At 42.6% G+C, this 23,598-nt stretch overlaps 1 protein-coding gene across 1 annotated transcript; it reads right to left on the reverse strand.

Annotated features, from left to right (window-relative positions):
* Nucleotides 1–3,827: 3,827 nt before the first annotated feature.
* On the reverse strand, nucleotides 3,828–18,548 carry abcd1 (ATP-binding cassette, sub-family D (ALD), member 1). Its single transcript, XM_080853497.1, has 10 exons — nucleotides 16,576–18,548; nucleotides 14,949–15,129; nucleotides 12,745–12,887; nucleotides 11,691–11,838; nucleotides 11,199–11,293; nucleotides 8,620–8,765; nucleotides 7,196–7,341; nucleotides 6,657–6,741; nucleotides 6,167–6,292; nucleotides 3,828–5,670 (listed from the first exon to the last, which is right to left on the reverse strand). The coding sequence occupies exons 1-10, from the start codon at nucleotides 17,506–17,508 to the stop codon at nucleotides 5,370–5,372; spliced, it is 2,304 nt and encodes a 767-aa protein (XP_080709623.1). The 5' UTR covers nucleotides 17,509–18,548; the 3' UTR covers nucleotides 3,828–5,369.
* Between the last annotated feature and the right edge of the window lie 5,050 nt (nucleotides 18,549–23,598).

Genomic DNA, 23,598 nt, shown 5'->3' on the forward strand with positions numbered 1-23,598 from the left:
TCTTCCTCTGAAACCTACACCACAGGACCTGACAGACCAGTATGGCCACTCGTGGCTTCCTGTGATCATTTGCATTCCCCACTGCAGCCACAGAGGGAGAGGGCTATTTGCATACCTGTGTAAAAGATGTCATCTGAGACCATACAAACAGAATTACATGGTAACAGATGCCCTTAAGCATGCAGAGCGCGTCAAGTGCAGGCAAGGCACAGAACTGCATCATTTGAACACGTCTAGCAGTGTGAGAAGTAGTGTTTATGTTGTGGAACTAGGTTTCAAAAACTCTTAAGACCCCCATGCACACAACAAAAAAGGCCAACGGAAGAACACAGATTATTGAAAGCCACACCACAGATCACAAGGACCTTAATGCGATTCATTAAGCTATTAGACATGGGCTTCCACAAGCGTTCAGATAACTAAAACATGCACACTGGGAATCCACGATTTAAAACGAGATAACAACTGCATGCCTGCGTGCCTGTGTGTGTGTGTGTGTGTGTGTGTGTGTGTGTGTGTGTGTGTGTGTGTGTGTGTATATGTGTGTGTTTGTGTGTGTGTGTGTGTGTGTGTAATGGATGTATGCTAGTTCGGGGATGCATGTCTCAAGGTGCGAATAATGCCTTTGTGTTGTATGTGTGCACAGTGTCTCAAAGCAGGGTGAGCACAGGGGGGTGTGGACCAATATTGTCTCATCCTCCCCCAGTACAATCCTCCCCCTAATCCAGCTTGGGCTGTGAGGGCATTCTGTGTCAAATTTTCAAACAGATTTGAGACTCAACAGATATTCACAACGAAAGTAAAAATGACTGACATTACACTCCAGAGATTTTGGAAACCACAGTGGCAGTGAACAATGCCACAGTTTCACAGTCTTGCAACCATGATGCAACAGGCTCAACAAATATCACAACACAACCCGACAGCAAAGTCAAAACCAGCAGCAGTGAAGGAAAGCTATGGAGGCCTTGTCTGTGCTGTGTTAGGACTAGACTCTAAATTAGCTGCACTGCACCCTACGTGGCATGGAGTGGAGTCATGTGAAATCAGTGTTTTCTGAGATAAAACAAATGCTGTTAACAGCAGGAAAAGCAATAAGACATCCGTGGCTAAAGGATACACTAGTCCTTGGCAATTATACACAAAGTACAATTCAGACTACTTAGAACTGTAGAAGTGGTGACTACATAGCCTACTGTACAGTTTGGGTGGGGGAGTGGGGACAAGATTAGAGATTATTAACAGGAAACACTGTAATCAGGGTTGTGGAAATCCCCTAATCCTTAAACCATGGGGATGGAGGAGAGGAGATTTGGTGTTAGGGGGAAGAAATCTAATAATATTAAAGTATACCAAGAAGAGAGGGGTAAGCAAAAGACAAACCAGGTACATAAATGTTTCATACAGCCCTTTTATATCAGTTCACTAACTATAGACGTTTTGAAATGCCACTACGTGAAACAAAACGTTGATAAAGCTTGAAAATTGTCAACAGAAGCACATTGTCAAAAGGTGTCTTCTCACTACTGTGTAGCTAAAGCCCCTTCGGAGCTATCTTTCATACTGACTGAAGACGCTCAGATAACTGGGCGCATCTGGTCTCAAGTTAGTGCCACAACTCTGAATCACTTGTTATGGACAACACCCTCCCGTTCATGTGGGCTCTGTTAAAAACACCAAAATATGTAGGGGCATATTGGTGCAGAAAAAATGTAGGATGTAGGAGCGTAGGAGTATGTAGGAGTAGCCTACATTTCAGTTTCATGGGGGTAAGGAGTGGTAACGAAATGAGGAAGTTATGAATATGACTGTTTCTAAGAACTCTGGATAACAACTGCCGGTCAGGAGTGATGCATAGAACTGTGCTGTTCTCAATAAGGATCCGACAGTCTTAACGATGCATTTAAATAGCCACAATACACGCTTATGTGAAATAGATTGGCTATGTCTACGGTCTACTTGGTCATTGAGCGGAGGAATTTTACTCTCGGACAGTCCACAGCGGCACAGACACCGACAGGTGAACCATCAGTAATAGCCTTCCAATGACATTCCATTACTTTTTTTGGTTTTGGGTAACGTAGCATACTAGCCAGTCTGCTAGCCAGTTTAGATACACAAAACTTTGCTCACTGGCGCACGTCGGCTCTATGTCAGAAGGGATTTACTTTATTCTTTGAAGCTAGCTAATTATTTCCACTAGAAGTACAATTCTACCGTGAATGGGTACATTTGGGCCAGTAAAAACACTTGAAGCCACCGGGCGTGCAAGAATGCGAAGTATTCCGTATGCAAGTAAATTTGCTAGCGTGAAGGCTGAAACGACACGAATTAAGGCTGCTTACTCATGCAAAAAACACGACACAATCACATATTTACTAAGAAATGCGTGCATATACACTGATCGTCCCCTACAAGTACCTGTTACACGTTTTGTTAGCCTATGCTTTCGTTTGCCTTCCAATTCATACTGCCACTTTCAGTTTTATGCGGATTTATGAGAAAAGGCAACTTCGCGTTGTGTGAACTTCAAAGGTGTAGAGGAGTTATCGTTAACGCCAATTACCTAATTGCTTGAAATTAATTCGATAAAGCTTGGCTGCCCTATCGTCATAGTTTAGATGTTGATTCACGTACATTCTGTAAACACTAAAACGCTCAAACAAATGTGAATAAGAAATTACCACATAAATGAACTTAACATTACTTCACATAGATCTGGTAACAAGTGACTTCAGCTTTCGCCAGGGCGCAATTTAGCTAAAGCAGAACGTACCTTTGAAGTAGGCTACTTGATGGAACAAGAAAACCAACCTACCTCGCGCAGTTATCGATGCGCTGGGTGTTATCCTCGAGAAAATGCACTTCACGCAACTATCCCCAGTATCGCTCACATTGAATTTCCAGATGATGTCCGTCAGAGTTCAGGTCTACCACCCCCGCCCCCAAACTGAAGTGCTATCCAGAGGCTTCTTTGCCGACTAGGGTAGCTGGTGAACGAGAAGCTCACAATGCAACACGTGGAGTCACATATCCTAGCACAAAAACCTTAAAAGACTTCACTCCGGAGTCGGAGTCACCACCGGAATCTTCAGAGGGAGCGGTGGAGAACGCGATTCGCTGGGTCTCCAGCGCCACCACTTGACTCGAAGCCGGTAACTCTGGTGGAGACGCACTCAGCTTTCATGCACAGGTAGAACGGCTGGGTGTGATGTAGGATGCGAATACAGCTCTAGCTTCCCTGTAGCCTATGTAGACCTATGGTATTTCTTGTTTGTCAGTTCAGTGGTTAACTGAAACGCTTTAGCCAAAGTCAACTGAGGAGTAAGATAAAGACCTATCTGCAAGTTAGTTAGCTTGTTTAGTTCACACAGAACATCACACGTTGTCATATGGGCATCTATATTATGGTGAACCCGAAGAGCAATCGGTCACATCCAGAGCCTCATCCTGCTCTCATGTCAGCATAGCAAGTCGATATCAAACAGCTGCAGCTTGAGTCGTATGACCTGCACATAGGCCTTTGATGTGCACGTTCCCTTCCACTTAATTTGGATGTAGAACGATACGCTGCTGTCTTTTAGACTACTGAAGTGCAAGGTCTCTGCAACGTTAGTGTGCAGTGTAGGTCACTTTGCTTCACTTGCTGTTGTCCGATAGCAAGCTTACAAATAATACCTTTCAACTCCACTGTAAATGACCGTATAAACAAATGCATTCATGTACAAAATTTAAATGAACAGAATGCCTGCAGATACATACAAAAATAATGAAGCAATGGCACACAAAAATCAGTTAGAACTTTATTTCCCTAATTAAAACGGCACTGAGGAAACAATGTGCAAATAGTCTATAAGGGGCAGGCTTCAGCAGCCTTCTGATTGTGCTTGAACTGATGCCATACACCATTCTGATTTTCAGAGGCCCACAAAATGCATGGGCCCCGTATTGCTTGGAACCACAGCAGAGGCACACTGACTGACCTGAAGATATATACGAATGATGTCTGGGCAAGAATTCAAATATAATTCTATTTCATACTTGTGCAAATACCTGAGGGGATATTAGTCATCAGCCAAACCATCCTCAACATATTCATTATCAACTAAATAGGGAAATCTTTGCATGTTAGGGTTACTGTGACTAATGATACAAAATAATTGTGCAAAAAAAATTGTTTTGGATTAAACTGATTCAAACAACAAATGTACAATTCAGATTAAAATAACAAATGTTTTTGGTGAAGAGAAGGTCATTTCCACCATAATTAATGTAAGGCTGGGATCTTTTTTCCTGTCCACTGTGGACTCAAAGAAATATGAGCATGAAATATATGAATGTAAAATCTGAACAATGAAAACATTCATTCTACAGCACAGCAAAAGATAGCTTAAATGTAGTGACGCAAGTGGTGTTTCATTCAATGGCATTTTCTGAGTACAATTTAAAATAGGATGCTGCGGTCTTCTTAGATTCTATTTACAGTTCAGGGCAACTGCCATTTCAGCCCTTGAAACAATGCCTTCATTGATTACCAACAAATAAAACATTTAAGTGAAAATAAATGAAAGGGACCTCTCAGAATTACAGATATCCTGTATGTAAAGTTAAGAGTAATATTCAAGGGTATGCAAATGAAAAGAAAACTCCAATCAGCATACTTGAAATAACTGACATGGCAACTTGATGCCAAAGTAAAACAAGTGGGTGAGGTCAAAAATATCATGAAAAAGGCAGGCTCAGGTCTGCCAGTGGTTACATCTTACCCAGCCGACAGTCTTGCAGAATAAATCATTACAGCAAGGGGACACAATGGATTTAAAAAAGAACGATATAATAATATGGTGATATACAGTACTAAAGTCAGTAATGTATGCAGCATTTTCCCACTAGAGCGCAGCGGGGTTTGTACCACAGGCTTGCTGAAATTCAGTGGAGAATTCAGATAACAGGCAAGAGACAGCTTTCATGGGGGCTTTCATCATTCCACTGCACCTGGCAGAGTTGGCAGCTGTTTCTTCTCTAAACCCCCCAGCCCCCCCCTGTGCACAACCCAGGCAGGGGAATAAACTCTTGCTGACATTCACACACAAGGGTGAGTGCCACCGACACTCTCCAGCTTGTTAAGGCCTCCCCGTTCCACTGCTGATCTGCCATCTGCATTTTATACACTCACTTCCAGCATTGACTTATTTGTTCTTTCCCGCCACCTCTCTCCCCCTCCCCGGCTCTCTGTCTCACGCACACACAGACCCAAACCCAGCAGAAATGCATTCACACACACACACACACACACACACACACACAAACACCTGGCCTGGCATATGTATTCATCCCCTCCCCTCCTTCCTGTAGATAGGCTACCTCCATCACACCACCGGGCCGTGCGCCTGCTCCACAATCTCCTCAGCTTCATTCACCTCTCCTCCCTTTTGTCCTGACCCCTCCTCCCTCTTCTCCTCTAACCCCTCCCCCAGCTTGGGCAGGGCGCTGTCTTCCCCCAGCATTCGGCACAGATCCACGAGCCGCTGCTGCATCTTGGGAATTCCGGAGAGCTGGGTCTCCAGCCGCAGCTTCTCGTCCTGCAGGGAGATGCGAGTGGAGGCATCAAGCTTCTCGAAGCGCCAGCCGCCCTCGCCATCGAACTGCAGCAAGTGCGAATGGTACTTCCTGAGAGAGTAGGGGTGGGGGTGGGTAGGAAGGAGGAAGGAAGAGACAGAGACAGACAGACATACAGACATAAACAAAAGTGTGGTTGTCAGGAAGCGACGGTGGTGAAGCCACAAAACACACAAAAGCATGATAGATGCTCTAGCTTCCTGTGCCAACACTGGCAGGATGGCTGCAGACGCAACAGCACCATCACATGGTCCCAGGGGAGAAGCATCACCTAGCTGTTGGATCGGCTCATGCAAGGATGCGGTGTGATCTCCCGAGGCCTTTCATGTACACATCAAACATTTGCCTACACTACCCATACTCCAGCACAAAAATGTCTGATGTTTATGAATACAGTTTTTTTTTTTCTTTTTGAGCCACGTTTACTAAGGCATTGTTTAGAGCATGTCTGTATTTGATGCGATATGCAAATGCCCATGGAATGCAAACTTGAAAAGAAAAATGGATACATTTGAGCGAGTTCGTAGAAGAAGTAGTAAACACACACCAAAGGGAGGGTCGATGTGTGATTGAGAGAAGAGCAATCCCAGCATCCTTTGCAGCTTCAAATATTTTCCCTTCCACATCAATGCTAACAGCACTGGTGCATTCATCCAGCAGGGCATATTTAGGCCTGTCAAAGCAAGGAAGAGACAGTATATGAAGAAAAACAGAAGAGAGAAAAAGAAGAAAATTATCGAAGTTAAAATTGAGTGGATTATTAAGATCACTGGTAAGCCTGCAGTTAACTATAACAATACATTTTCAAAATGGCATCAGGCTTTTGAAATGGTCAAACTAGCTCTTGGATCTAATCAGTGTTTCCTGCAGCTCCACCTGTACTGAAATGCACAGCAATGGAAGATAATGATTTTACCATCCACAGTGACATGCACTGATACTGCACAGGCCATCATTGAGTGGTGACCTGGTTAAGATCAAGCTTGTGGTGGAAATTAATGTTAATGTAAGTATGAATAAATAAATAACAGTCGTACTTGTGATAAAACATCCGGGCCATGCCCATCCGCTGCTTCTCCCCTCCTGACAGCACATCTTTCCAGTCACTCTCCGCATCCCAACCTGTGCGAACACACAAGAACTCAGGAACGCTCTCCAGGAAGGCGGTTCTTTTCCACATGTACATGCTAAATACCAGTGCAATTACCTGATGACTAGGTACAATATTTCATGCAATCTACCTCACCTGTACATCTCAGAATAGAAACATCTGATGAATAAATGTAAATCTAATGCTGAAGGCTACACATCATTGCCTCCATTCAAATTCCAGTTCCAGATTAAGTCACCTTTTTCATGCTGATGTGATTAACATGTCAATCATTTAAACAAATGCTCTGGTGCAGCGAAGTTAATAGAATAATCTTGGCAACCAAAGTGAGCCGACTGTATTCTGTAACCACAACTCTCTGTGATCTCATTACAAAACAACCAGTGTTGGCGGTGAAGCAAATGTCAGACTTCCATCAAGAGCCCAATTTTAACTGCTGTTTCTGGGGCTGACGGTTGCGCTCACCTCCCTCTCTCTCCAGGATGTAGCGCAGGTTGACAACCCTGAGGATGTCCTCCAGGTGCTGGTCTGTGAAGCCCTTCTCTGTCACCTCCTCTGCAGTGTCGGGGTAGATCACCTGGTCCCGCAGTGTACCCACAGACATGTACGGCCTAAGGGGGAAAGAATGGGTCAAACAGAATGCTATGATAGTGGACCACGGGGTAGAGAAATTGAACACAGAGCCAAGTTTTACAAGTGAAAGACTTTTCTCTAAAACTGTGTCACATAGTTTCATGTGAAATTATTCAACAAATTCGTGCTCTTGAATATTTGTGGGCTGTGAGTCCGCCTTAGGCAAACTGACTTTAAAATGCATTTTGAGCTGATATTCAGTGTTACATCCAGAAAATTAAATTCTGGTGCACACGCACGCACACACACTCACACACATACACGCCCACACAAGCAGAGGTTTAATCATCTTATCTAACTGCCTTTGTTAGGGAACCAGAAAGTATGCTGCAGGGTTTGTGTGTGTGTCTGTCTTTCTTTCTTTCTTTCTTCTCTCAAATCTTTGCAGTGTGCTAACGTGTGTGGTATCACATCTATCCCATGTGGAATATGCCAAGATGAGAACTTACACCTCTGTGTGTGTGTGTGTGTGTGCGTGAGAGAGAGAGAGCAAGAGAGAGAGAGAGTGTGTGATTGACTGACTGGCTGACTGAAATGGAGACAGAGTTGAGGGCAGTGAACACAAATGTCAACACTTTGACGATGTAAAAGAAGGTGAATGCTTGTGGGTCTCAATCATTTCTGCGGTCAGGAACTCTCGTGCACGTGTTGTGTAGGCCTATTACTGTCGAAACAGACTCCACCATGATACTTACAAACATTAAAACACAATGTCCTGGGTTATTCATTCATTGCTTGTTTAAGCAGAGTACGGTGCAAAATGGAGAAGTGCGTGATCTAAGTGAGAATGCATTGTCAAAACATTAATTTTATCCTTCGCTGTACTTAGCATATTAGTCCTAATTTAACTTATTTAACACATACGTGGCATTTCATTTCCCTAATATACCTGCAGGATGCGCAGCAAAATAATTTCAAGTGCACCCACAGGCTTGCGTTTAGTAGGGAGGTTAACATGGAAGATGACGATGCTAATCCGATGAATTTATGGTGCGTCTCGGCCAATATAAGGATAATTGTGGGAGTGGACATTAAGCACATTGACAAACACATGATTTTACGCTGCTTTCACTTCACAGATTCAGGATGGGAATGGGGTATGTTGTGTGCATGTTGTGATTAATAACGTAGTGTTTGAAAAACCATTGTGCACAAATCTTTGGGATTGTGTGTACACATGGTCCTATGGCAAGTTATACACAAAGATCGATACATTTGGCCCCTGTGTGTGTGTGTGTGTGTGTGTGTGTGCTTACCTCTGTGGGATGTAGAACATGTGTTTGGGTGATGGCTTATATAGGACTCCACTGTAAACAGGCCACAAGCCACTGAGAATGCGAAAGAGGGAGCTTTTACCACAGCCATTTGGTCCGGTAATCAGCAAATGCATCCCTTCATCCACCTGTGAGACACACAAACACACATCCACCAATACACACACAGTTCAGCCTGGATACAAATCCAAAAGCAGAAGTCACACGTGAAGATCAAATGAGGATCCATAATGGTGGAAGAACAACATTCCTGATAGGAGAAGCAGATGTCCTCAGGATTAACTCTGATGTTCAAAACCACAGTGAAAGCCAAGAGCAAATCAAGCTGCGTCAATAACCACCATCAGCAAGGTGTTCAGGGCATCCGTCTTATTTGAGGTAAGCATACATTTGGTAGAGACAAATTTCCAGTTTTAAAGGTGGTGTTTTACATGTCCATGCATAAAACTACAAGCACGCACACACACACAGACACACACACACAAACAGCGGTCTCAGGATAGGCTTAACCTCCAGCTCAATCAGTCCGTGGTGAGCTGGAGTCGATGGCAGCTCTCACGGTTCACTGAGCAAGAACAACCAGCAGGAGGAAAAAAGATGAGGGATTAATGAGATTTTAAATGAAACGCCTCCGTGCCCTTCAAGTACGTGCCAAGGCGTACAAAGAACCTGACAAAAAAAAAAAACTCAGAAAACACAAAGACGGGGATTCACGAACAAGAGCAAAATCTTAACTTAAAAAAAAAAGAGCCACATGAGAAATAATTCCGAGACGCCAGGGTCAGGAATGGAAATTCAGGAACCCATGTACAAACAATCTGCCACCAAATCCCTGTTTGGACACGGCATGTGTTGGCACAGTGGCAGGCCTCATATTAGCGGTGGGCAAAGCCAGTGTGTCTGGGTGATTTGGGCAATTTGGCTGCCTTGAGTACAGTTGGCCCAGGGGCTGGCAGAGCCAGCGAAGAGGCCAGGCGACTGGGGGTTTGTTTTGGCAGCACGGCCAGGCCGCTCGGCTAGGGGAAGCTGTGGGAACAAAAGGTAGGAGAGGCCTTGTGGCATGGGCCCCCTTCACCGTCACATGACACTGCATAAAGGCATGGGGAGGGGCGGCAAAGGCTGTGATCCTTTTAGCTCGAGCACAACCGCACACGCCGCACCCAGCCACACTGCCTGCGCCAGGATGGAATGAGAGAGGGGAGAGAGATAGAGAGAGAGACCCACACATATAAACAGCACATTGTTGCTGATGAAGGGTGGTTGGGGGTGGCGGGGGGGTCTGGTGGAAACATGAATTAATCATGAGAGGGGTCTGGATCTTGGACCCGACCAGGGTCAAATAGTCAGACGGCTCCAGCAGGGATCTGCAGTGCCCTTGACGCAACTGCCGGTATTCCAAGTATCTTGAGGGACAAAATGGGACATGGGCCATTTTCCTCTAGTGCATTATTCTCTGTTTATAACGCAGAAGGGTTTGTCAATCTCCAACTTATAATCAGTGCATTGTACACCCAGTCTTTGGTGAAAGCAGAGGGGTTCAAATGAGAGTTACAGGCTAATTAGCACTTACTGCACACTACTGAGTAGTAATTACCTTTCGCCAAAGTTATCCATTTATTAATACATCTTTCCAGAGAATGTGGAGAAGCGCCTCAAGAACCTAAAATCACAGTTAACCGCTTTAGTGCCATTTACAGAACCTATTTTCAAGAATCATGGCAAGAATGTGTTCAAATAACTGCAAATTACATAATGTTGCAAAACTGAACAGTGCTCAATTCTTCTTGTCCTTAGACACCCCTGATACTGAAAGACAGTGACACCCTTATCTGTTTTTACGGTGTAATCGCAACAAAAGTAAAGAGCACACAGAACTAGGTCATCTCCAGGAAGGCAATCAGCTGAGATAATAAAGTTCAGCTTAGGACAAAAAAAAAGGAAAAGAGCTACACTAAGCGGAACAAGATGGGTAAACGTTGCATAAATGAGATAGTGACTGCACAATCTCAGTACAGCCATGAGACCAGCTATGAGAAAGCAGAGCAGACACCGGTCAATGGTTTTCTTGCTTTGTTGTGTTTCTGTGTGTTGATTTGAGGACACACTGTGCCACTGTCCACTTCTGAAGCCGCTTGTTCTGCATGTTCAAACATGACTGTACTTTAAATCTTTTGAGGGTGCCAAGAGGGACTGAGAAAACAAATGTCCACAATGGTCATGGATATAGAGAATGCTGTCATTTAATACCTGGTACACAAGAGGCCTTAGTAACGTCAAGTTGGAAGACAAAATCTTTCCCAACCAATTACACCACAAAGCCTAATATACCATGTGCTTGCAAATCCCCACAAAGTAGGTATGCTATTTTGAGAACACATACTCCAGTTGTTGATATGCAACACTACAATCACTTTCTTTCTCCCAAGATATCCAGACATAGTTGCATGATTAGATGATAGACTTCACAAGACTTTGATATTTCGCCACATTGCGTGTAAACTCTTTGTTTGCAGTTGTAGTTTGAAATGAAGACCCCTGATGATAGATGCAGGAGGTTTTACCTGGATGTTGAGGGAGGAGACAACCACATCTCCATTGGGAGTGATGATAGGCAGGTTCTCACATCTGATGCCCCGTTCCACGTCAATCACCTGACCTGTGCGCGTACACGCACGTGAACACAAAAGGCACACACACACACAGACAAGGATAAAATCATTAATTTCATTAAGATACTCGTCAGGCCACGTCCAAAGGCATTTTGTTGCCACAGTTCAACGAATGTGCACTAACAGAAAATGCCTTGTCTTTCAGGTTCCAAATGAAATTGTAAAAAATCGTGGACTAAATGCACATAGTATTTGTTGTGCTGCTCAGATGCACAATATTACTCACAATACACCAGTGTCAGCAGCTATATCACTGTGCCTGCTCTTACTCATGTCATCAACTCATCTCAGTTTTATCAGATGTGGTCGTGCCTGGCTGAAATGAAAAGCTGCAGCCAAGCCTTCCCTTGGCACTGCTCATTTCCTCCATCATTTCCTGTTTACCTCTGACCTCCAGCAGGCCTTCCACCGCCCGCTGCGGCTCGCCCTCAATGGCCAGATGGGCCCCGCGTCGGTACACTCCTGCGCCCACGTCCTCAAACACGGCAAACATCTCGTGCACGCGCGCTGTGTAGCCCGCCAGTTCTGTGACCTGCAGGGGCCAGAGGGTAAAGGTCAGAGGTCAGACAAGTGGTACTCCATCTCTCTCTTCATGACCAATCTTAAGAGATTCAGTCTCAGGAAGATTTTAACAGCAGCAAAAGGGCTTTCAAATGCGATTTAACTCAAAAAACAATCCACAACATACCTAGAATATCAAAATACCAACAATGGACAACAAAAAGAAAGGACATCTTAGGTACCACCAATAGAGAACCCAAAACCAGCAGAGGCCATAAACACTCACTTTTGAGTATTCTTATACTATATAGTTATATACTATACTGGCTTACTCCTTTTGTGTTTCACAATAAAAAATAAGTAATAAAATAAAAAGCCAAATTGTACTAAAATGGTATCGGAATTACACAGATAATATGCTCTTTAGAGGCTTTAGTGTCTTATTGTCACCCCTTACAGAGGACGTATTCATTCCAACAGCTACTCGCAGCAACACAGGGGTCACAGCTTTAATCCCCCAAAATATTAATATTAATGCTCAGTAGCAGTTTCATATGAGGGAGGCATTGGAACTCCAAATAGAAATACTTTCAATTAATTCAGCACAGTTTTATTTAAACAACAGCATTAAAAAAAAAGCATTGTATCTAGGCGCTTCAGGGCAGAAGGGCCTAAATCCCTCCGAGAGCAAGCCTTTGGCAACAGTGGCAAGGGAAGTCTCTTCTAACTGCAGGATAGCTTGAGGAGAACCCCATGCTAAACAGAGGGGGGTCTACAGCATGAGGCTGCATGAGGATAAGAATAGAATGGACAGAATTATATGAGGCTAAGGATGGGGAAGGAGAGGAAGACAGGGTGAATAGGTGGTACCAGGTGGAGGGGTGAAAAGACCGTAAGAATGACCTGTCGTCTCCTCTCCTGTTCACAGGAGCCCTACCTCTTTGTAGGAGCTCATGATCCTCTCCACAGCGTCAGCCGCGGCGTTCAGAAGGTTCCGGGACGTGGTGAAGGCCTCCGCACGCTCGCTCACCAGGTCCTCCTCTTTCATCACCATGGCAGCCTGCTTCACATCTTCAGAATCTGATGAAGCATACAGTCATGATCAACAACCCCTCTAGTGATGGAGTTTTGTGCTAAACCAAATAAGAAGAGAATAGCACTGAGCTTTTCCAAAGAGTTAGTGAGTTCATTCCAACACAGCTTGGCTATGCAATAGGCCTCAACCATCACAAGGTTACCTTCAGTGTGAGGTAGGGCTCAGTGGCCTTAGGAATTTTCATCTCAATTTTTTTTCAGTGTTATGGATGATTCACGACTTTAATCAATTTTCTTCTGTCTAAAGGAACTCAAGACAAAACATGATTAAAAAATAGTTTCTTTTATAAAAACTACATGCTGTTCCACAGTAACTAGGGCCATATGTGCAATATCAAGAAAAGGAAAACATCACTAGTAAGGCTGTTATCCTTTTTCATTTGTAAAATAATTCGATCAGACTTGCAATCTGAATTTATATTGGTATTCCTTTAAACTACGGAGGGATTCTCTGCCAATTTGTATTTTTTTTGACTGATCAAAATTATACTAATGTATTTCTTTTCCTCAATTTTGAGAAGGGTAAGGCCCTGACTGTTCGCTACTGAGAGAAAGCCCTAATTATAACTGGATAATTGACGGGTAAAGAACTGAGGGGATGTCCAAATGTGTTGAAATTATTAAATCATTATATTTATAATAGTAGTAAAAATAGTTATAGAACTGTTCCTTATTAGTCCAGTGAGTAGGCTAAACATACAGGTTTTCGTCTTTACAACTGGCAATACCAAGAAAAGTCAGTAGGTGGCAATGGCACTGACTACAATAAATCACATGTAACAGAATAAAATTTCCATTCTGAACCGTCATAAAGATTGTTTCAGTAATTATTTTATCATTTGCTAGATCATTACATAGGCCAGAAAATGTTACAATCAACGTATTTCTAAATGAAGTGTAATAATGGTGATGAGGAACGCGGAAAAGCTTTCACATTGTTCAAAAAAACCTTGAAATAATCAATTGAATTTATCACCTAGCTCTGTCATATAGCTATCACCCACCCCACTTCCACTTTCTAATCTAGGAGATTAAAACCCTCCTTATCTGTGCACCACATCAAGTGCCCTAGCGTAGCAAAGTTTCCCACCTCCACCCCATTCTCCTCCTTTTCACTAGTTGCTCTAAGCTGACATTATCCTTTATCTATCAGGGGTGTGAGCGGACATCGCTCACATGTGAGCTCCTCTATAGGCATCTCAGGACCACAGCAAGCTACCAAGCCAAACGCGCTTAAATCAAGCATTGTGATTGGTCAACTAGTGAAACAGCTATTACGGAAAGGATGTGGTAATCTTACAACTGTAAGGATTGAAACAGGGTATAGTACTGCCTGGAAATGTTTTACACTAAAGCTATTGTGGCAAACATGTGGTAGAGTTAATACTATAGGGATTGAAACAACACAACTATAATAACTTTGCCTTGAAACCAGAAGTTTGAGCTTTCTGAAAGATTTTTTCCTATACCGACAGTAGAAAAGACATACCTGAGACAAAGGGTACAGCACACGTGATTGAAAGCACAAATATCTAGCGGGGCAAGCTGGGGCATTGTTAATGTTAATATGTAGGTATACGTGGCAGGCATTTTGTCAACATTGACAGAGACCCAGTCAAACAAGTAGTGTATAATGACAGCAGTATGAGTCATTATAGTTGTCACGCAGGCTCGAAGACTGGGATTACCTTCTGGCTTGGTGCAGAAGGCTTTTATATTTGCTTTTATATCAGTCTCACAAAAGAAACAGAAACATAGAAGGAGGCCTCTACTACAGTGTTACAAATTTACTTTAAATCAGTCTTTTAAGTCTAAATTAAGACTTCAGTGTTATCCTACAGGATCATCAAAAATGAAGAATAGACAAGAAAATCAGAACACCGCACCACACCACACCACACCACACCACCAGGTGTCAAATCTGAGTATTATATTAGGCCATCAACTAAGGTCTCAAGCTTCAGTGATGTGTACACTTCCTGAACATTAATATGCATCATAAAATAACTCACAACCTCGATACACATAGAACCCATGTATTCCTACCATGCTTGGAGTATCCTGTGGCAGTTATGATGGGCACGGCCACCATGGCCAGCCCTGAGGCGCTCCACACGTACTTCATGAGGAACTGCTCCAGCATGACGTACCACAGGCGCTTGAACAGGATGAGGTCGATCTGGCTGGACAGGGCCTGGTAGCTGCGCTGCAGCTGGGTCATCTCCACCTACGGCGCAGCAGGACAATGACATGATATTATATGTGATCTGACATGGAGATGACAGAGACACACGTGACAGATCCAAAGACTGAAGTCTGAAGCTAGATAGGACGCTGACCAAACAATAAGACAACAAAGCAGTAAGCTGAGAGGCTTCTCTATTGGAGGGGTCTAAACTGCTACCTGCCACCCATTGGATGCGTCTTCACTGTACCATTTCTTTATTATAGTCAGTGATGGAAGCTGACAAATGAGGGTAAGACCTTGCATACGATACGCTACCAAACTCACTAAAAAGTCTGAGTTGTTGATTCAATACCTGAGCCGCACACTAGATTCAGATTGTAAAGACGTTTTTCAATTTCCAAGAAAGGGGGTTCTATCTGAATTTGGTATTCCCACCTTAGGCTATGGAGGATGGACTCTGAATGAACAACTTGCCCTGAAATGTTTGCTGAAGCAATATGCCCACATGACCCATTGAGAGTCAAAAATAGCTGCATTTGAAATGTATAAACCCTCGAATAATCAGCTAATGTTTGGATAAACGATATGACAACCTGATATGAAAGCCTTAAGCCAGCTGGGTTAGCTTTAGATCAAAGAACCGGGACAGCTAATCAGTGAATTCCAGCGCGTTCCGCTTCCCTTTGTTCCAAAGCAGCACATGATCGCAATGAGAAACTGTTTCCCCCCCTACAAAACCACCTGACCGGTTGCTGGAAACTTTCACTACCACACTGGGTCCCTTTGTGCTGCCAGAGGGCGCTGTGCATTCAAACAAGTACAAAGAATCAACGGCCTCCCCCCTGAGAACACAGGATATAGGCCAGAAGAAGTTCTTCTCTGAGGCAGTGCATTTCTCACTTCTCACAGAGACAGAGAGCACCCAGATAAGAGGAAGATAAAGGCCACGTCCACTTTCAGCAGTCAGCAGCTAAAACAATTAAGTCAAAGACTTTTGAGAGTTTAAAGAAAATAATTGCATAATAAAACTAAAAGGAAACCAATAATATATTTGTGCTTCTTTCCAACAGAACAAATATATACATACATACATACATACGTACATTCATATCTCAATAATGAGGGTGCAGGACCAACACACAAAACTGATTGGGCCTGATTGAGACAGGTGAGTAAACCCTGGCAGTTCAACATTCCAGTTTTGCTTAGAGTGGATTGGCTAAAGCAGGTGCGCCTCTTAGGCAGAGAGAGACAAAAGCATGTCCTGTTAGTATTATGTGTCCTTAAGACAAGGTCACATAAACAACTGCAATCCAAAGCAACTACCTTACCTAAACCTCTATCCTTGAATAGGCCATAGTCACTTAAACCATCAGCTCTCTAAGGCATTTTAAGGCATGAGCTTAAACACTTACAAAAGGTACTGTTTCAAACACCTGAAAATAAATTGTAAAAAAAGTTTTCTTTTTCAGTTTGTTTTTTTACCTTATGTCCGCCATAGAAGGCTATCTCCTCCGAGTTGGCGATGATGCGCGAGTGCATGTAGCGCAGGTCTCCCTTCCTCTTGGCCTCCTCAGCCACCAGTTTCCCAAAGCGCGGGGAGAACGCACGCAGCACCATAGCTGTAATGCCCACCGCGATGCCGGCTATGACAGCGGGCAAGGTGGAGTCGGCACCTTTGGACTCGGCCGTCTTGACCAGGGTGTAACAGGTGACCACCACGTCCAGGATGGGTTTCGTCAGGTTGGAGTAGAGGTGGGAGACGGAGGCAGCAAACATCGCCATGTCCTCGGTCAGGGACTGGTCCGGGTTGGTGAGCCGGCTGTCCAGGTTGCTGATGCGGTAGTAGGTCTGTTTGCTGAAGTAGAGCTGGTAGGCATGGTTGACCAGCCGTGTGCGGAAGGCCAGGGTCAGCTGACCTTCCAGGTAACGGATGGCGCTATTCACGAAGGTGGCAGGGATGGCAATGAGGAGCCACCTGGCCAGCTCCCACATGAATGCCTTGGGGTCCTTCTTCACGATGGATTTGGCGATGCGGCCGTCCAGGCTGGCCACATAGATGGAGAGGAATGTGCGCGAGATGAGGGCTATCGAGTGGAAACCAAGCACGAGCAGCTCTTTGCTGAAGAGCCGGGGGAAGAGGATGCGCAGCAGGTGACCCAACCTCACGAAAAACTCACGGTTGACAGCCGGAGATCGACTTCTCCTTTTCTCTTTTTCTGACAGGTCCTGGGGCTCCCCATTTGTGTTAAGTGACAGGGGCCCTGAAGACTGATTCCTAGTCTTGCCTGAAAGCTTGGCAAAAATATGTGGGTAGACTTTTTTGATGCCATATGCAGCAATCAGAAGAAAAGCTGCTTTACGGATTGTTGAGTGTTTCCTTACTATTGGAGGAAGTTTTAAGTAAGTGACCAACATTTTCCTTAGTTTAACCAAACCAATAAATGTTAATATTAGTGGTGAATAAGCTGGCAATATATTATATATATAAAAAAATCTAGCAACGTTACTTATCTGTTAAGTATTAAAACAGACCGCCTTTACGTCTGCTTCTGGAACATCTCGGGGGGGATGCACATGATGTACCTTAACTTTAGATGACGAAACAGGATTGAGTTAAGTACATGTTGACAAACTTCCTCAAGGTTACAGCGTTAACCTTAAAGGCCATTCACATCAAAGATTCGCGACAAAACGAAATCGTGGCAGAGACAAATTGTAGTGGGGTGAATTCATCGTTGCAAATCGTTGAAGGCCGCATGATGCACACGATTGCATAATATGCGTTGTGTTAAATCTCAGTTGCAAGGTTTTAGAACATTTTAAAGATTGATGTTACAATTGGTTGTTGTGGAAACGTTGGTGCTGTTACAATATGTACCCGCGGTCTGAACCCCCCAGGTTTGAGAAAGTTTCGCTGCAACAAGTTGCTGGTTTTAAGGAACGTTAGTTGCAGCTCGTCTCGAATTTAGTATTAGAACTGGATATAGAACTGGTTAGGATATTTGGACACTAGCTAACGACATACGTTAGCTGGCTAACGTTAACGTTATATTCACGTAGCATGCTAGCAAATTATAACGTCTCTGGCTTAAAAGTAGTGGTCAGCTAGCCGACTGATTTGACAGAGAGCAATTATCAAGAAATACAATGATGTTTGATTGTAGGCTATGTTAGTAGACAAGTGCCTGTCAAAGTGGTATCTAGCAACTTGCTAACATCGCACTAGCTAGGAACTTTCTCCTCCACTCCACTTCACTTCTATCCACTTGAGTGGCCGACTTTCAAAGTCGCCTTCCTCCACAGATCAAAGCATTGTCGCAGCAAAAATATATGTTAAAATATTTCCTCACGATCAATACACGATTATCACAAATTCTACGTCCACTTAACACACGTCAGGGTCGCGGACGATCAAAGCATTTTTACTGAGTAACTCCATATGTTTGTTTTTCCGCTACGAGAGTCCTCATGAAGTCCATAAATCTGGGCGGACCCATCTGAAATGACGAAGCAGGGCGGAGAGTCAAACTGACTCAACTCATCATCTTCGAGAGGGTCAGGGATGATCACAGACGTGACAGCTGGTTGCTCTGCTGCCTCATTAACTATTGATTAGGGAGTTGTATCAGCCCAAAACTTATGTAAGCAGTTTTAGATTTTATAATTGATCAGTTCACCGATGTTACATCAACTGATTAAACGGAAGTGACTTCATTTGATTAATCTTCTCTTAGACCTTGAAATTGACACTAATGTAAACGAGACAAAACTGCAACAAGTAGGCTAGGCCGATTTTTAACCAGTGTGTCAGTCTTCACAGAAAAAAAAAACCCGCTCTTTTAAATGCTCTTAAAAATAGTGGCTAAATTAAAACCTGAAGGACCTTAAATCAATGCGTATAAATCACTGACAATGTATTAATTTGTCACTTTATCACGTGTACCTCATTAATGGAAAGAGGAAATTATGTCACAACATTTCTAAGTAATGAAGTACTCTAATTCCATGTAACTGTGGGGATATTCAGCAGATACCCTAGCCTAGCTGAGAATATCCCCACAACGGCTTTGACAGGCTGGGGTCCTGTTTAAATTATGTATTTTACATCAGGCTTATATCTTACAGCTACGCTTTGACTCGATACGTCAACACGCGACGGGCTCTATGACGCAGCCTAGCTGAGAATATCCCCACATAACCATGGTAAAGATGCCTTAAACATTCTAAATTCACCCACTTTGTCTACGGAAGATTCTAGATTACTTCAGTTGTTTGGCCAACACCAGCAAAGCTGCTTTGCAATGGTTTTCCTCTGGACATTTTTCATTAAATATATCTTATTTAAACATTAGACTAATTGCAGACTATTGGTGATTGAGATTTATGTAAAATATATTTTTTTATGGGTCAAGCACAAAGTGATCTAGAGGTTTCTGCCATCCCTACAAATGCAGCCCAAGCTGACAGTGAGGGAGGAACCAAAGGAAAGAGGATGTGTGTGGCCCAGAGGTTTATGGGCCTTACGACTCTGTTATCCTCTGTAACAGGCAAGAAGAACCATGTTCAACCATTCACTTCTTCTCAGGACACCTCAAGTGGCAACGAAAGCATTCATAATGGACGTTGTGAGAACTTGTCGACTTGTCAACCATCTGGTCTTTTCGAAACAACCCTGACCTACTGGTCACTGACCCCTCTCTTGTTGGCTGATATGGACCTGGATGGATCTATGAGGATTAACGGAAGCAGGAAGCCTGAGTCTGAATACTCTCTGAATCCTCAGCTGAATCATTGCCATGACTCAGACAGCTGGGATACAATCTCAACTATGACCATGAGTCCGGTGCGCCTCCACACAGAGCACATTACCCTCAGGTTCTTCCACTTTACAGCATTTCCATCAGCTCTTCTGTGTCTTCACTAATGCTCTTACTTCTCACTCACTCATGTAGAACAACTCAGTTGACAACATTGACTTCGCTGATGATGAGGTTGACTCTCTGAACTCTTATATTGAAGAAGTTGCTGATGCAATTCATGAAGCAAACATGTTACTGGCAGAGATGGATGAAGATCTAATGTTAAACAATCCTCAATGATTTGTAATAAAATTATGTACTACCTACACTATTTGTATTCCTGTGTCTTCTGCAATTCAAAGTCGGTGAAGTAACGCAAGGCTAATTCTTCTTCTCCTGTATCTGTAGCCCTTATAGATGCACACCTATGCAGTGTTTTTTTTTATATCTTTGTTAACGTTTACCCTTATTTATATATGTTTAAAATATATATGTGAAATGTTTTTGTGATGGAGCACAACTAAGATCTATTTGGGTCTTTGCCTCTTAGGAGAGAAATATGTTTGACCACACTGTTGAATAATGTAAAAAAGAGAACAGAAATGTACCATTTACCAGTCATAAAATGGTGGATCTTTACTTTGTAAAATACAGGAAAAAAGTGAGGAACAAAGTATTTACATTTTGAATGAATAATGAAAACAATTTAAAAAGAGTCTTTTCTTAATAATGGATAAATTACTTGTGAAATTCAAAGATTCTCTTAGATGACACAACCACCTAAAACATAAATTAGAACCCATTCAGTCTCTTGACACCATAACCCATATTGTTTTACAACTGCAATGTGGGAATAAAATTGAATGATCTTATTTGGTACCTTGTTCTTATTACAGCACAGGAATTGTGAACCCACACAACATAAATTATTTACTATTTCATTTCAATATTTATATCAATCAAAAATATGACAAAAGCAACATGAAGGTTTAACAAGAAGACATAAATTGAAAAACCAATACAAGAACTGAAATAACTACATTTAAAAGATAACGGCTCAGCCATAGACAGAGAAAATATATGCGTAGCCAGGTAAATAATGTGCTTTCAAACACGCAATCTTCTCTCACGTCTCCCAGGGGAGGGATATCAGTGCAATATACAATGCAACAGAGGATTGAAATTCTGTCAGCAAACCTTTTTTCCACACAAATCATTGCTCCCAGAGGAGAGAGGCACAACCCCAGCAGCATACAGTTGGTCCTGAGACAAACAGGGCAGCATCTGGTGGCAAGGATAAAGCTTCAGGACACTAAGAGTCCCACAGCTCCTGACTGCTTCAGCACAAAACCAATTCTCTTGGACATGATGCTAGATGGGAGTTGGATAGAAGCTAACGCTAGTGCTACTTGTCTTAGTGGACAATCTCTTCTCTGGTTATCTAGGGGCGATGAGTGGGGTATGGCTCAGTTTGGGGTTACATTGGGAGAACAGGGTCTCCCATGAAGACTGTGATGGTTCTTAGAAAGTACCTGCATGCAACAATGACAAGGAAGAGTCCAAAGGAGAGCAACTCACTAGGACAGATAAAAGATCATATCTACAGTGGATTTGCCAGCAATCCATACAATGCTTTTTTTTTGCAGTGTTTCAGCCCATGAAAGCAAATACAATCTGGTTCCCCCCTCCCCCACCCCCTCCCTCCCACTTTATATTTTGAAGAATCCCTTTAAAAAGAAATACATGTATAATACAGTACAAAGGGCAGCAAGTTTTCACAAACAGTTAATATGCCGTATGTGGTTCCTGATGCCAAAACATATGGACATTTCTACTTGATGAAGCTGATAGGCACAATGGTTGACAGCTGGCATTCTGACATGTAATGGGATACACTGTGATAATCATTGTTAAAACAAACAGAAAACATTTGAGATTGAAATGTGTACAACATACAGTAGGCAGTACAGAAGAATAAAATGACACATGACTTTGACAGCCCTTACCCATATCTTCAACATTATCAACATATGACAAGATAGTAATGAGTATGTCGGATACAAGGAACAGCCACAAGAATGTGCAATAGCAATGGTGAAACATCTGCAAGTAGCAGGCTGATTGATTTTTTGCTGCAGTTGCTGCTTCTTGACCTCGTCTTTGCATCCATACTGTTGTCATTTGTCACTTATGGCTGAGAGAGTTAGAGTTATTTACAGTAAACTGGGGATAGCTCTCCCCCTAGTGGCCAATTTTGACAAAGTGGTGCTTCAAAAACCATTTCTTTGATTAGAAATTCAGGGGTGGGTTGTTCGTGACACAAGAGAATAGACAAGAATATAATGAGCACTTCGAGTTTCAAAACACAATCACTGATGGCTTGGCAAAATTATATAAAACAATATCCTTGAAGCGCATTCAAGACAGGGTGGGCCTTCCTTGCACATACATTTTTTCCCATTATCTACAAAGGCAAGGGAAACGGTAGTTCCCTCATTCTATGAATTCCAATTTTTTGAATTTTATAATGGCTGCTAACCTTGTAATAAATTAAGCCTGGGGAATACTGGCACCGATAAAAAAGAATCCCTAATATGGCACTGTGTCTTCCATCCCACTGTGTGATGCCTTGATAATACTGCTGAAATGCTTTGGGCCAAGAGAACATGTTACATAAGACGGGGGGAAAGCTGTGTTGCATGTGTACACCAATCTGGAGAAATGAAACTAAAGATGTACAAGAGTATACAGTAATCTCTGTGACTGCACGTGTCACATGACTGGTGTGCTCACCACACACTCCTTGTAGAAATCTCAGTATCTGAAACAGTGTTCCAATCTAGGTAAAATATTTCAGCTGCAAGATAGATAAACAATTGACAAAAAATATCAGTTTGTTTAGCTTTTCTAAAATATGCCAGCCATTAAATTAGAGAGGTCATCCATTTACAGTTTGAACACTAATAGATGAATTTAGATGATCTCATGAAGTTGTTCATCATGACATACTACATTCATACCAATGTATGTTATATTACAAGTCCACAATACAGGCCAGGATATGCATTATGCATTTACTTTTTGGTATTTCATACAAATTTTTGTGACAATAATATTGCTTCTTTAATATTGGCTGGCTTTCATTCAAATGTTGCCAGCAAATATTGATACTATATTCAAAAATAGGGATAGAATAATCTGCCTGAGAAAAATGGGTGCATTAGTTAGTTTCCATATAAAAATGATTGCAAAAAATACTTGGAAGTATTTCAGTGGTTGAAGGGTTGGCCGTAATAACCTTTGTAATACATTAACTATTTTGTTATGAAAACTTTGATCTGTACTGTTAGTACTGAGATAACGGCTTAAGCCCACACTGAGTGAATAATAACATTGCACTCTGCACTAAAAAGCTGTTACTCTGGACAGACTTTTAGGCAAATATCCTAAGTACTCTTATTTTGATGTGAAATCTAGAAACGTTGGCATATAAATGGACATTTTTCAGTTTCCTCATGAAGGAAACTAATGTGGCCCACGGGCTTTTTTTTTTACATAGACAATTTCAGTGCAGAACATTACAGGACAAATGCTACTTTTCATATCCTCCACACTTCTACTCTCTGTCCATTGAGAATCTCCCTTCCCATTTCTTACTACAAGTCATCTCCATCAAGTTCCACTCACACCTGCCAGTTACGGTGGA

This window comes from Sprattus sprattus (assembly GCF_963457725.1).
Source record: "Sprattus sprattus genome assembly, chromosome: 16".
Lineage (NCBI taxonomy): Eukaryota > Metazoa > Chordata > Actinopteri > Clupeiformes > Clupeidae > Sprattus > Sprattus sprattus.